The 14,254-nt window shown below is 42.6% G+C and overlaps 1 protein-coding gene across 6 annotated transcripts in view; it reads left to right on the plus strand.

Annotated features, from left to right (window-relative positions):
• LOC108873052 (nck-associated protein 5) overlaps positions 1-14,254 on the plus strand; it is a 126,512-nt gene that overhangs the window by 108,191 nt on the left and 4,067 nt on the right. For all 6 annotated transcript variants that reach the window (XM_018661071.1, XM_051066113.1, XM_051066112.1 and 3 more), the window contains 6 exons: positions 211-316; positions 1,478-1,565; positions 5,215-5,541; positions 7,001-7,116; positions 7,565-7,697; positions 7,799-7,977. In XM_018661071.1, coding sequence (XP_018516587.1) covers positions 211-316; positions 1,478-1,565; positions 5,215-5,541; positions 7,001-7,116; positions 7,565-7,697; positions 7,799-7,977 — 949 coding nt within the window. The remainder of the gene's footprint in view (positions 1-210; positions 317-1,477; positions 1,566-5,214; positions 5,542-7,000; positions 7,117-7,564; positions 7,698-7,798; positions 7,978-14,254) is intronic.

A 14,254-nucleotide genomic window follows, 5' to 3' on the forward strand; every position in this document is an offset into this window, starting at 1 on the left:
AAACAATCACAGAGAGGGAGCAACTTCATAGAGGTTGTTAAACATTTGATGGCATTTCTATATGTGTGTGTGTGTGTGTTTTCATGTGTGTTGGTGAAGCGAAAGAGGTCAATGCAATTTATCAGCAGGCTTACTTTCTATCTGCCGAGTTGATAAAGGAGGAGCTTGGCACACAGACATAAAAACAGATCAAATCTTATTTCCTCGCAGGACCGCTGTGAAGGGCAACTCTGTGGCTGCATCGCCGCCTGGGATCTCCACACCCAAGAAACACGGCGAAATGAAGGGAGATATGGAGATCTGTCCAGATACCGCTGTAAGTGGGCAAACATGCCACCATAACACAGCTCCACTGAGTTCATTACAGCATCGTCTGCCTCCAGCTCTGCTTGTTGTTTGTCTCCGGCTGTGTTTGGACAGGCACACACACACACACGCACACATACATGCAAATTCCCACAGGTTTTCACAGTTGAACATTATGTACATGTTCACAAACACATCCACAACACCGCCGCCTCTTCAGCATCATATCCCCGAAGGCTCGCTATTGATTCACATTGTGTTCTGACTCAGCCTACAATTCATCGCCTACTTTTTTCATTATCAACCCAGGCCGATGTTGTTGTTGTTTCCACAAGGCTGAAGGTTTTAAAACTATATCTCACACAGAGACAGCCATCAGGCCATGCATGTAATGCAAACTTACATTAGCAGTCCCTCAGCGAGCTTGATTCTTTAAATCCTATCAGCACACTTTGTAAGCAAAAGGCTAAAAATTATGACCTTGTGGGTTTATTTTTTATTATCTGTCAGTCAGAAGACCAGAAAATGATGGAGAGGCTGAGTGCTTGAGAGAGTGCCTGAAACGGCAATAATAATAAAAAAAAGAACGTAAAAAGGAGCTGGCTGAATGGAGGAAGAGAGTGACAAAAAGGGAGTCTCGCCGCATAATGTAGGAAATTTAATCCAGATGATGTGGAATTTTGATAACATGGAGGAGCCCCTTATCTCAGGCACTCAATTTGACAAAGGGACCATTTAATACCATCCTCCCAGCCTTCCCTCTATCTCCTCCCCACAGAAATACAACAAAGGAGTGACACTTTATGACCCACGAGCTCCTCTTGCACCACCCCAAACCACTTCTTTAAAAAAATATATAACCTAATTAAAGTAAGGCAGGAAAGTATGAAAATTACCTTACTTCTTTCTGAACAAAACTTTAAACATATTTCACAATGCCAGAAGCTTGTCTATTCATCGTGGAACTGATCCTTTTCATTCTCGCTCTCTGTCTGCAAATTGCCTCAAAGGAAGCTTTATAAATGGATACATGTTACATAATGTAACACCTTATTCAAACAAGAGTACATTTGGATTTTAAAAGACACTGTATACTGTGATGTTTTTATGTATTAAGGAATATTATTCCTGCTTTTTGAATCATTAACATGCATTTTTGCTAATATCCTAGACCCTGATCATGACTCAGAGGATCAACCTGAGGGCTGAAAATGAGGAGGCACGCATCCCAGACACAGCCTGTCAAGATCACATGATCGGTAAGCTTATGTGTCCCACAAAAATAAATAATGAGCACTGCAAGCTAACCAAAGTTCCTGCTCAAATTTTTGATCTGTTGTCTGTTTTAAACCACTGAGTTTCACATTTGCAAAAGTGTTTACCTCACTCAGTACAGTTTTGTCATCTTGCTTACGAAAAGCTGTCACTAACCGTCACGAATCAACCAGTGCAACAGAGCATTAACACATTTTACAGCTGTGATTTCCTGATGTGATTGACAACTCAATTCCTCCGCCAACCGATTCTCCTCACTTGCCAGACTCGCCATTACTGTGGGGAAATGGCAGCGGCTGCAAACAACATGTTGACAATCTAGTCAGGTGATTGATGTGCAACCGGGTGATATTTTACAATGCCTGAACAGCTAAGGAAGCGAAGAAATAGATGCATCAGTTTATGAAATGGGATGATGATTGTTATTACAGTGCGACAAACTCACATTGTAGTGTGTAATTTAGCGAAGGGAAGGAGAGGGGTGTAACTGTGGTTTACTGGATGTGGAGTGCAACGCGTTTGTCACTCAGCTGTCACTCAGTTGGGTATTTGAGAAATTGTCTCTGTGATCCATCTCAAAGGTCGTAACAACATATTTCTTGTAATATAGCACCAAGCCAGTGAAGTGAGATGAGCGGAAATGGGTCCTTCTAATAACTTGAAGGAAAAAGTGCCGTTTTTTCAGTTTTAGTCTTTAGTCACATAAACTGGATTCCCTAAAGCTAAGTTTTAATTAAATTGTCCTAGCTTAATGTAAAGGATCTAAAGCTAAATTTATGAAAGCAGTCACTCACAGTGATGAACCTGCAGAATTATCACCTAACTCTTCAGTTCCTTTTAGCTTTATAGCAACTATAGCAACCATAAATTAATGCTAATGTTGCTCTTTACTTCATTGTAGCTGACATTTTAATGTTTTTGTTCATGTAAAAGTTGTTTATTGTAGCGTGGGTTTGCGTCATAGTTGGCGCTGGTAATATCCAAAAGTTTAAATGGACTCAAACTTCACATCTGCCACTTAGAGCTAAATGTGTTTTGTTAAGGCTGAGTGTTGGTAGGAATAATCTCTGTAGAGCCAGAAATTAGCTCTTGGTTTCACTTATTTTCTTAGTTTGAAGTTTTATCTTAGAAGTAACTAATCAAATCATTTCAAGAATTAGTTTTGGCTCAAGCCACTTTTCAGAGTGCGGGAGCCACAGCACCCAAAATAAAATGGTTAATTGTTTCTGCATTGTGATTAACAGGCTGCCTTCTTTATATTCTGCCAACTAAGCACTTCCAGACAGTATGAATTAAATATTTCATAAAGGTTTCAGCTGTGGTCGCTCATTGCTCCCCAGTGCTGCTTTAATGTCACGTCTCTCCAAAGTGCAGCAGTCACACACCTAATGCCAGACAAACACATCCATCAAGTAAATGGTTTACATCCAGCCGGTTTATGATGCAGGAAACTCCATGCTCGAGCTATGAATGAAGACTTTTAAGTTCACTCTTCACTGGTCAGTTATTGTATATTAGAGGAACTTCCCTGGAGACAGGATTTTTTCTCGTAGAGGGACAATAAATAACATTTTGACCGGCCCATAGCACAGAATGACCCTAATATATCTGCAGGAGTTTGATGGCATTGTTGATCAATACCAATGATTCAGCATTTACTTCACCAGGTGCTGATGTTTCTGGCTTTCAAAACTTACTTTCTAGCCTTTACTCCGTTTTGGGGGGTGGAAAACCACTCTCAAATGTTTGGATTTTTAACATTTTGGATCTGGATCTTTACTCTAATGACCCAGGATACTGGTCTCTATTGTGGAAATGTGACTCGGTGGCAATTTGTGTCAGCTGTTGTTGGATTTTCACCTGAATGTTGACACAGAAATATCTCCTAGATGAGGTTATGCTGTTAGTAATGACTCTCCCTTTTCCCTTTGACACCTCCTCATTGCATAAAGCCAATTTCACACAGTGGAGGAATCAACAAACCAGCTTTCTTCCCTCAAACCCTGGAGGTTGTATACAGAAGTGATAGGGGAGCTCATGAAAAACTAGATTATGTCCAGTTGTTGTTGCCTCTGGGTAGAATTACTGTGGACCTTGTTATAGTTTGGTTATAGAGGGCATTTTGAACTGCCAGGGTTGGCATTCAATTATACAGCTGTGTAATCTATGGTGCTCTCCGCCTTTCTCTTTTCCCTCACACACAAACAAGCATTCACGTGTGCACTCTTTGTGTGTATGTCAACCACATCATGCATTTTTTAAAACTCAGAGTAGGATTTCTGTTCAACTCTTTACTTGTTCCCGAGCAGATACGTGTACAAGTAACAAGCCATCTGTCTGACGAACATGGCGGATGTGTAAATCCCAATGCTGACGAATCATTTTCACAGGTTCTGCATGTACAGTATGGTGCTGAATGTCAGAGGCAAGCCTGGAAAAAAAAACAACAAAAAAAGCACATGTAAACAAGAGCACTGACGGCTTGAACTCTCTGCAACACAAATGAATATCTTCCTTAAATTCCCTCATCTGTGAATTTATTGACAGTGCTTTGCAGATTGGTGCCCAGAGACATGGTCTTAGGTTTATCCAAAGAGAAAATGGATCAATAGTTTCAGCTTTAGACCCAAGTGCAAATGTTTTTAGGAATAAACTGATTCTGAAGAAGGGGCCTCTTGCTCTTCTTGCAAAGTCTTTTCAAACTTGACTGTAATGCCCAACAGAATTCAAAGAGAACTTTTATTCATAGAGGGAAATCCTCATGAGGACAGTGTGTTTGTGCATCCCGTCGAGACAAAGCTATACAGTTGAGAAGCAGAGCCTGTCAATATCGATCCACCTCTGCCAAACAGAAAAAATAAACATGTCCGTCTGCCATAGGAGTTTTTACTTATATTTTGAGAGACAGAGTGGACGGCTGCAGAGGATTCATCATCTCCAAGACAAACTCTGGGAGTTATGATGTGATTGAATCTCCTTTCAACCTAAGTTTGCTGACAGCAGTGCATAAAAGATGAAACAATACGTGCTTTTTTCACTTTTACAAATTCCCAGCAAAAAGTTACAAACCCCCGATAATTAGCCGATGCAACTGTCGGTCATTAGCGTTCACAGTTACAAGGACCTGGGCTGTGCCGAGCGGCCGTCCATCTGTTCCAGCCTGAGTCAAGGATCTGCAAACTGTGGTGTCTAAACAGCGTCCATCTGTTGCCACTCGCCGTCCTTTTCTCCTGATCACAACCCAGCATGCACTCTGATGAATATGCAGGACAAGTCCTCTCGTTGTGGCTCAGTTGTGTCTTTAGTTAAGAATTGCTTGACAGCAGGTGTTTTCTTGTGGTGTATCTTATTGGATTTGTGCATCTGTCACTATGTGCTATGGTATGGTAAGTGTTTCTAACAAGAGAATGACAGATACAGCAGCTGGTTTTAATCCCTAAATGTTACTATATCAAATAAAAATGCTGTCTTTTCTCTCTTTTCCTACCGACTATGTGTTACTGAACCTGCTACAGATGCGCTCTTTAGTCACAACCCCTTCCGTTGCATGTAAATCCAAAACCCTCCTTTCTTTTCCTTCATTGTTGTCCCCTGCTTCTCCCAGACATCACACTCCTCTCCCTGTCACTTTAGGCTCCGGCTGTCAGATGAGAACCCTGGACAGCGGGATCGGCACCTTCCCCCTCCCCGATTCCGTCACCCGGGCCAGCGGTCGCCACATCCCTAAATCCGAATCCAGTCCCGATGGGGTGACCGCCGGCTCCTCCTCCTCCGAGCTCGACCCGGAGCCTCCCTCCTCTCACACAGACCCCTCTCACCCCGATGTGAAAGTGCCTTCCCTCCCAAAAACCCGCCTGCATGCTCCTACCAGCATGGGTCACTCCCTGTCCGACCCCACTGTGACCTGCAGCAGCAACGGCCCAGACACCCAGAGCCGCCTGCCCAAATTAGCAACTTCAGGTAAGTCAGAAAAATATGTTGCTTAACATATTGTTGTTTATTTTCCTCTGAGCCTACTGGAAGACTTCACATGACAAAAACAAACAGTGCCTTTGTTTTGAAACATGTTCCCTCAATCAAGGCCGAGGCGGAAAATAAATTAAAATGAATGCCTGTAAATGCTGCTGTTATCATGCTAGATGGCAAAGCGCCAGGCCTTGAAAGCATGAGACAGCTTGTTTTACCGTTCAGGACATAAGTGAAGTACTGAATGCCACCGTACTTTATATTAACACATTTTCCTCCAGAGCACTCAAGGCCACTAGACAAGCAGACAAAAGGTGGTTGTTTGGTTTATTATACTCTGATTAAAAGAACCTTGTTTGTTCAGCTAATTCTGAAGCTAATGTATCAACACTGACGTCTGATATGCAGCTGTGATGAAAAAACTCCCTGCATCCTTACAGAAACCAATACACTCCTGTGCCCTGAGGAAAACGAACAAATGCAATTAGATAAGCATGTCAGCACAGCCATTGATCATAAAGCGCCTTCTGCCTTGGTGTTTGCTGTGATGCACGACAGAATGGTGGTGGGTAAGATGCAATCAGATGGCTGATTAAAGCTACAATAACACAGGGTTGAATGATCACATCCAGGGATTTATGCTTACAGGACATTAGCCTGCATCTATTTCACCTCAGTGCTGCGGTGGCACTGCAGAGGCAGCAATTTGACTCACAGCTGTCAGTGCAAACAGAGAGCTGCTCCTGTTGAGTCCTCCCTCTGGAACAAGTTGATTAGAAGAGCCTGAGCGTATCCTGTGCATCTTTATCATATGTTTTTACCTCCTTTTCCTTTCTATCGTCATTATGTAGAATCACAAAGCCAAGGGATGCCAGAAAAGTAGCGCCGTCTGTCACATTGTTTGCGTCCTAACAGGCGAGAGGAGGAAGGTGAAAGCACTTTTATGATCAGATTTTTCAGATGGAGACGGAGCACCGGCCAAAAGCAGCCTGTTATTGTAATGTAGCTGAATGTTAAAAGAGACAATTAAATTGGCGTCTGTCCGAGACAGCAGTAGGCAGAGTGATAATAAGGCAGCGCTTCGTCATTCAGGACAGACAGCTGAAAGCTGTTATATCTGGGCTGCCAGGAGTCACGGCTGGGGACAATCACAGGGTGGACACCATTAATGTTTGATAGCTCGGATATTGTGCGGCTCCATTCATATATGCAGAAAAATGGTTGTGTAGGCAGTTGGATGGGTTTCGGTTGAATGGATGCGCAAGATGTGCTCATCCTGCGTTTCATCAGTCTGTCTGCCGAAGGACAGATTGTCACTTTAGAAGAATTCAAACGATGTTTTCTTCTCGCCAGCGCCACAATCTATATGCATTATATGAAGTGGGTATGTGGAGTCTGTTATTTACTGTACAGCCCGTGGCTCATTTCTCTTGTGACTCTTTTTGACTTATAGATGCAATCAGGACAAAGAGGTCGAGTCTTTGTGCTCCACGGAGCAACATCCCCACAGAGGACAAAGAGAAAGAAGCAGAGAGGAAGATGAAAATCAAGGACTATGATATGCCTGGTGTAAGTCATTTACACTGTAACAAACACAGATCTGATTCAAAACTGACACATTACCAGGTCCTAAAAAGTTAAAAGAAATCAAAGGATGCCAATAGAACGCCCCAAACTGAAGACGGTGTTTTGTATCATAGCTAAACAATCTACATCAGAATAAGTGCAGTCTGGAAAAAAGTAGGAATGTTTTGAGTCTTAAATGTAGCTCGGCCTTGCAAAAGTGAAGTTATTCTTTCCAAAACTCTGTGTTATTCTCCTGAAAAACAAAGAACTGTTCCAATGAATTTTGCACAAACCTGCATTTAAAGATTTTTGTTGTTTTGTTGTTTTTTGTTATTGCTCACATTCTTCATTCCTTATTCTCTTACACCAACACAACAGTGCTCGCCTGTGTTTTTGAAAATGCTTCATATTTGTATTTTAAAATGACTCATGCCTCTTTGACTGTGAACAGGAAAGAGCCCTGAGAGTGTGCACGTACTCAGGCAGCAGCAGCAGCGACACCGAGACTGAACTCGAGGAAACCGGAAGCACTCTGGGCTCGCCGCAGAGGACCCTGATCAACAGACCCAAGAAGACTGACTCAGGTCTGGTTGAAAACGTTTAAAGCGACAACACGATTAACGAAGCTCCTTTAAGTCGTTTCCAATCATCTACAAACATCTTACTTTCTACTCTCTGTCCACAGTCGACCGGAACGAGGAGACCCTGAAGAGAAGCAGCGTGGTGGAGAAATCTTTGTCGATCATGGACTACTACCAACACGACGTGTTCTCACATCTGGAGAAGGACAGCAGGAGGATCTCCCAGTACAACCTGTTGCACAAAGAGTCATCCCTCGATGGCAAAGCAGGAGACAGACTCAGCGTGAGTATTAAAACAGCTCATTGTTTACACCTCATCGCTTTTACTCATAAATGAAGCTTTACTGGCACGCTGTGGATTCCTATCAAGCATTTTATTGGTCATTACACCCTCTTATGTTATCCAGGAAGCTGCGCAGGCTGTGGTATTACTCACTTTTTTGTAGGCGCTTATTCAGATATTTAACATTCTGATAATAGCTACTCTGAAGTTCTTATTTATTGTGAGTAAGGGGAAAACTTAAGGATTGTTTTGCCTCAATATACCACGTGATGCAGATAATGCAGAGTGCCCTTTGTTTGAATGTTCCAGAATAAGTCTGTTTTATTATTTCATGGAGCCCAGCGGAGGCAGTTTAAAGTGAAATAAAAAGCCAGGCAGCTCCCAGGTTCAAATGTATGCAGCTTTATACAGTATGAAGAGAATGTGTGTGAGGGTAAAAAAAAAAGAAATAGCACCTGGCCTCAATGAAAGTCTTCCCAGGATAGAGACACACGCTGTCACAGGGTTTGCATAAATTTTTCTTTCCTTGCAGCAGAGGCATGAAGATGAATAAATTGAATTTTTACCATTCCCATGTCATAGACTTTCGGCAAGGAGACTTTTCAGATGGTCAGAGCGAGTCTTGTTGAGCTACAGTGTCAGCTTTACCTTTGAAATTCTTCCTGAGGCATGAGCGAGTTCACCAAACTCCCAAGGTTTTCTTTTCCACCTCTGGAATTGTTTTGCAGATTTTCATATAAAAAGCCACCTAATTGCTTTCGATCGCCTTGCCCTCTTGTGTCAGCGGGTATTTGCCTACGAGTATTTAACGCTGCTGAATGACAAATGAGGATCAAGGACCATGAAATGGCCTCCAGCCTGCATGGCCAAGCTCTAGGGGACAGCCAAACACTACTCTCTTACACTGCTGCTGTCCCAACACCCACCCTGACACAAAAATCCATATTCTGAAAAAAAAAAAACAAAATGGTCTGACTCAACACAAGTTCAAAAAACAGTAGTGTATGAGAGGTGGGAGGCAAACCTGGAATTATACTGCATGTTCTTCATTCTTGACCCCTGGTGGAATTTTAATACCAAGATCTGTAATGCATTTACACACATAAATTAGAATAATAATGCTGATTTTCTCAGTGGAAGGTGGCATGTGCTCTCTGCCTCAGCTTTTATTAGCACTGCCATATATTAACATTTAGTTTTTTAGGGCTGTAGCCTCCTTCTGAGCCGCACTACATGCCCATATTTTGCCAGATGTTTGGCAGTAAGGTGTTGTTTTTGAGTAGAAAGGCCAGATTGAATCAGGAAGTAAACACTGCTGAAGTGTCCTTGGGCAACACTTGAGCAAGACTGAATCCCTCGAAGCTCCAAGTTTGCTGTAGACCATCTGACCTCCTCAAGCAAGAAGAAATTTCCACTCAAGTATTACATTACTGTACGAGGCAGAGTCTTTGTTCAACAAAGCAGAGTTCAGGGCTCGCACTTTAACTAGAAGCGAGGCTCGGGCGTGAAGAGGGCGGATTGAACCTGATCCGAGTCCCGGTGGAGGGGCGGCGCATCGAACGACGTGGCGCTGTGCAACCGAGCTGCAAGCACAGCTCCATTAGCTGACACGCAAGAGACGAAAGACAACAAACGAAGCTCTGTTTGTCATTTAATTGGCTGCGGTAGGCTACATTTCTGAGGGTAGAGCAGCAGCCTTGAGCTTAAAAGGGACTGCACCAAAAATGAGAGGTCAAGAGTTTGACTCCCACTACAGCAACGTCTCCCATCCTTGAGCAAGCAGTGGTGGAACTCAAGAACTGTACTTAAGAACAGATTTGAGGTGTTTATACTTACTTAATCTAAAGCTGCTGAATCACTAAACTGGACACTTCCTCTAGTGTGTGCACAGTATCCTATCAGTCCATTTCTATCACTAATGGGGCCCTAAAAACTTTCCTCTCTGAAAATAAGTGAAAAAATCTGCCAGTGCACTGAGAATATTTCAACCTGTCTCCAAAGGAAACTGGCTTATACTTGGAGAATGTTCCAGAAATGAGTGTCTGTATTTCAAAACCAAGACAGAATAAGGTGGGACTCAAGGAAATCCTTGAAACAATTTGAACTAAATTGATTAGGTAAGAAGACCTTTGCAGTGATTTTGCAACTAAATTATTTATTGCCATGTGTACAAATTGTGATTTTCCAGTTTTGGGTTTTATACTTTCCAGCTAAGCCAAAGTTAATTTTGACAATAACCTTATTCCTGAGCTGTGAACCAGCCGTAATGATGGATGACTGCTGTTGAACCCATTTACCCTACATTATTCTTCTGAAAAAGACAATCCATCTGAGTGTCATCACCTCCTCACCCCTCGTAGCGCACATCCGTACCTGCGAGACCGCCTTCCTTTTGTCGCGGCTCGGGAGCTTTTGACTCGGGGGACGTTGTCGTTCGCCGCAGTTTGGGGAAGTTTTGTGGGCTGGTAGTGGGCCTGTGTCAGAGCCCAGTGATTTAAGCGCCTTTAATAACCTTTCACAAACACTCAGGAGAGTGATGTAAAGCTCAGCGGCTCCCATCAGAGCCCTCACAGCCCGTGCTGGCCTCCCATTCATCATCCTGACAGCACCTGACAGCCCTGCTAACGGCGGCCCCCGCCCCCTTCTCCCTCTATCCTCTCCTTCCTCTGAGTCTCTCTTTCTCCCACGTGTCTTCTCTCGTCTTCCTTTCAGTTTTGCCTCTCTCTATTTCAGTCTCTGCCGTACAACTCTCTCCGTCTGCTCTTCTCAGTTGACTTCTCTTGCTTTTGTTCGTAAGAGTTTTCCTCTGTCCTCTCATTAGTTTTTCTTTTCTCCTCCCTTGATTTCCCCTCCTAAACTAACTTTTCTCATTCCTTTTTTCATTCCTTTCCTGCTTACTCACTCCTTTTTTTCCCTCCTGTTTCCATCCTTTGTCTTCATGAAGGAGAAAGAAATTGCTGCAGGAAAATAACATCAGAACTTGTGCGAAGGTGTAGTATCACCGAAGTTAGGGAGATTTCCTGGGCTTTATGTGACCCGGGTCCAAAAACCAGTGCACAACAAATCAGCATGCGCAGCATCTCCTCGAGCACGGGAACAGCTTGTTACCTTGAGCAATGATTACATGGCGAGGGAGAGGGAACATTTCAGTTGACATGTAATTTGAAATAGGGCCACTGGATAACCAAAACTGTAACAATATCAGTGTACAAATAAATATCAGCAGCAGGAATACACGCTCCCCTTGAGTTGCTGTCAGACTGATAGGATTGCTAGCCGGCATGGCACAGGAGTCGGAGACCCAGACGTAGAAAACAGAATAGAAACAGCCATCACACTTCCTCAGACTGGCCTGCGATCAAGTAATTCATACAGTGATGACGCCAAAGATAATTTCCTTCATTTGCATGTTGAAGAGCAAAGTCAGAATCAGAATCAGTGCACACAATGTCACCAACATGTAAGTGATGTGTCTTGCAAATGAGATTCAGATTCTAGATAATACTGAAAAGTAGCAATGGGAGTTTTCCAATTACTCTCTCCCTCCTAGCTTGACAGTGAGTAAACCAAACTTTAGATTAGTTGCCTCCAGGAGACACAAGACGCCTTGCTGTGGGAATTCACTGGTCATAGAACGCAGTGTAATCTGCATACACTGCCACATTTATTGATATTTTACAGGAATAACTTTTATTAGCCAATCAGTCATCCCGCTGCGCTGTAAAGAGGGAAAAACATAATTCCTGGTCTTCTTCATTGTGCCTCGATCTGTGCTGAATGCAAACCTGTTTCTTTATGCTGTTCTAGTCCGGGTCAGTAATCGTTTCTTCTTTGGGTTCAAATCCCTCCAACGATTTCATTAAATGTCTTTTGGATTACCAGTAAATAAGTATCATCTGTGTTGAAGTTGTAATTCTTAAGATTGCAGCACTGTTTGATTTGGCGCCACTTTTTTTGAGTGTTACTAATATTGAATGCACATTAAGCCGCTACTCTATGAGATATACAGCAGAATAAGCTGGTGTACGCTGTATGTTTACAGCACAGCTAACTAAGTGCAAAAAATGACCATGCTAACGATCATAAACTCAATGCATTTCCTGTGGCTGTTTCTCAAGAAAAGCCACGTGTTTCAGCAGTTTAACGCTTTTAATGTGAAGCAGCAGCAATAGGAAGTGTTTTATTTTATGAGCTCTCAATGAGATAAAATAGAGCATCTGAATCCAGTGCAGGAATGGCAGACCCTAGCACTAACAATAAAACTGTGAGTGAAAATAAGGAGGTTACTAATTGTAAATACGCTGAATGGCCACTGAAAAAAAAAATAACAAAAAATATTCATACGAGTCAAAAACATGAAAGTAACGACAGAAAAATATGTAACAGCAGGCGAAGAGGAGAAAATAGGCCTGGCTCAAGTCACAATAAAAGACCCTTTCAATAAGCTTTTGTAGTGAGCAGGTCGACTGAATTCGAGTTTAGACATCCCATTACTGACATGTGATGCAGAACCAATTGCCGATTTGGCCCCTCGTGTTTTCAAGTGGGAAGCTCTCACCGAGACGTCTGCCTGCAGCCTCAAGTTATGTGTGCAGCCATCATCTTGGCTGCACACTCGCAGGTGGTACAGAGACCTGCGCTGGGAAGGTTCGATCTGCTGGTAATTGTGTTCCTCCAAAATCAAATCCAATCAGCGATAACACAGCCGTTCCCCTTTCCTTTCTTCGTCTAACCAAAAGGAGATATAGAGGGGTGGGGGTTAGCTGAGAGAGTCAGGACCTAAAGACTGTTTTTCACTGTCACACAGTCCCGGTAATCACTGATCCCCATCACGTCATGCACTCCTTCATTTCCCGAGGCCATAAAACAACAATTTTCATGGCTGACAATGACATAAAAATGGTGAATGTTGTGAAGAGCAGTGTGTGGGTGTTAATCTAAAATTCAACAAGTCTAATCTGCATTCAACACCTGTGCTTAATTTGGGCTCAACCTCCGCACCTGCAGAAACCTGCTCAACACTTCATATCATATGTGAGTCACATGTCACCTGTGGGCACGTTTGCCTTTAACATTTCTTTTGATTCTGTCTTCTTTACAAATTCATTGTGAAAGGTCACGTCAGTGCACATTAATGGGGCTCGATGGGACTTTAAAGGTGTAAGGTTGATTATGCATCAAAATACTCCATCACAGTATCATATGATTAGGCTTTTTTTGGGGTTGCTTTTGAGTTCAATCTTTGAAAGCGAGTTTAATAATGCAAACTGGAATTTTTCTTTTATACTGGCACACAAATTTAAATAAATCACGGCTCATTTTGACAGAACTTTGCATAAACCTCAAAGATTCCCACATTTCTGGAAACTATTTTCCTCTAAGAAAAAGTCAGTAAAGATTCTGTGCACTTATGAGACATGTTGCAAGACAGAGCTGCTTCCCTCTTATTTTACAGTACCAACAGCTCTCATATTCGGCCCTGTGGGCAAAGAGTCCTGCTGGTTTCATTCCAGCCCCTAATCACAGAATAGTTTACACCTGGGATGGCTGGTGAATGCAATTAACTAGCTGGTAGGAGAGGAAACACAACAAGCCTTCAGGCCCATGAGGACCTGAATTGTTGTATTGTTTTCACGCTCTGCAGCCAAACATACAGCTGGATGCAAAAACTCACACTTGTCAGGAAGAATTAAGGAGAAAGCAGGAAAAAGTGACAGGCTGGGGGGAAACAGTTTGACAAAAAGTGATCCCAATTTCCTGAATGACTCAGACTGGCTATGAGCAGTATGCAGGAGAGGGGTTTTAAAGGGGTTTTTTGTGAATTTCTGACAATGATTATATCTCCCACTTGGTGAAAAGAGCCACACAACAGACTGTGCAACAGCTCTCACTGCAGTTTGGGAAATAGTCAGGAAATGTAATCTACTGATTTCGTGTACATGGACACGAATTTGCCATTTCTTTCATGACACTGAAACATTCAAACTCATTTATTTCAACTGGAAACATTTTTAAAAGAGGCTCGACATTCATTAAAGGAAGCAGAGTTTAAAGGTACATTACATGACTATTTCACAAACTTCTGTGAGACTGGCTCAGGCTGTAAACTGCAAAGTCACCACTGCATCTGAATAAAAACCAGTTGAATCAGTTCATTTAAATAAAAGTATGCACAGTTTGCAGCTGCTGTAGTTTCACTTGTTCGTGAACCAAATATTTAGGTTTAAGTGATGTGACTAGAAGACAGCAGGGGCATTTGATGGAAAGCATACAGGAA

This window comes from Lates calcarifer, linkage group LG7_2 (assembly GCF_001640805.2).
Source record: "Lates calcarifer isolate ASB-BC8 linkage group LG7_2, TLL_Latcal_v3, whole genome shotgun sequence".
NCBI classification, from domain to species: domain Eukaryota; kingdom Metazoa; phylum Chordata; class Actinopteri; family Centropomidae; genus Lates; species Lates calcarifer.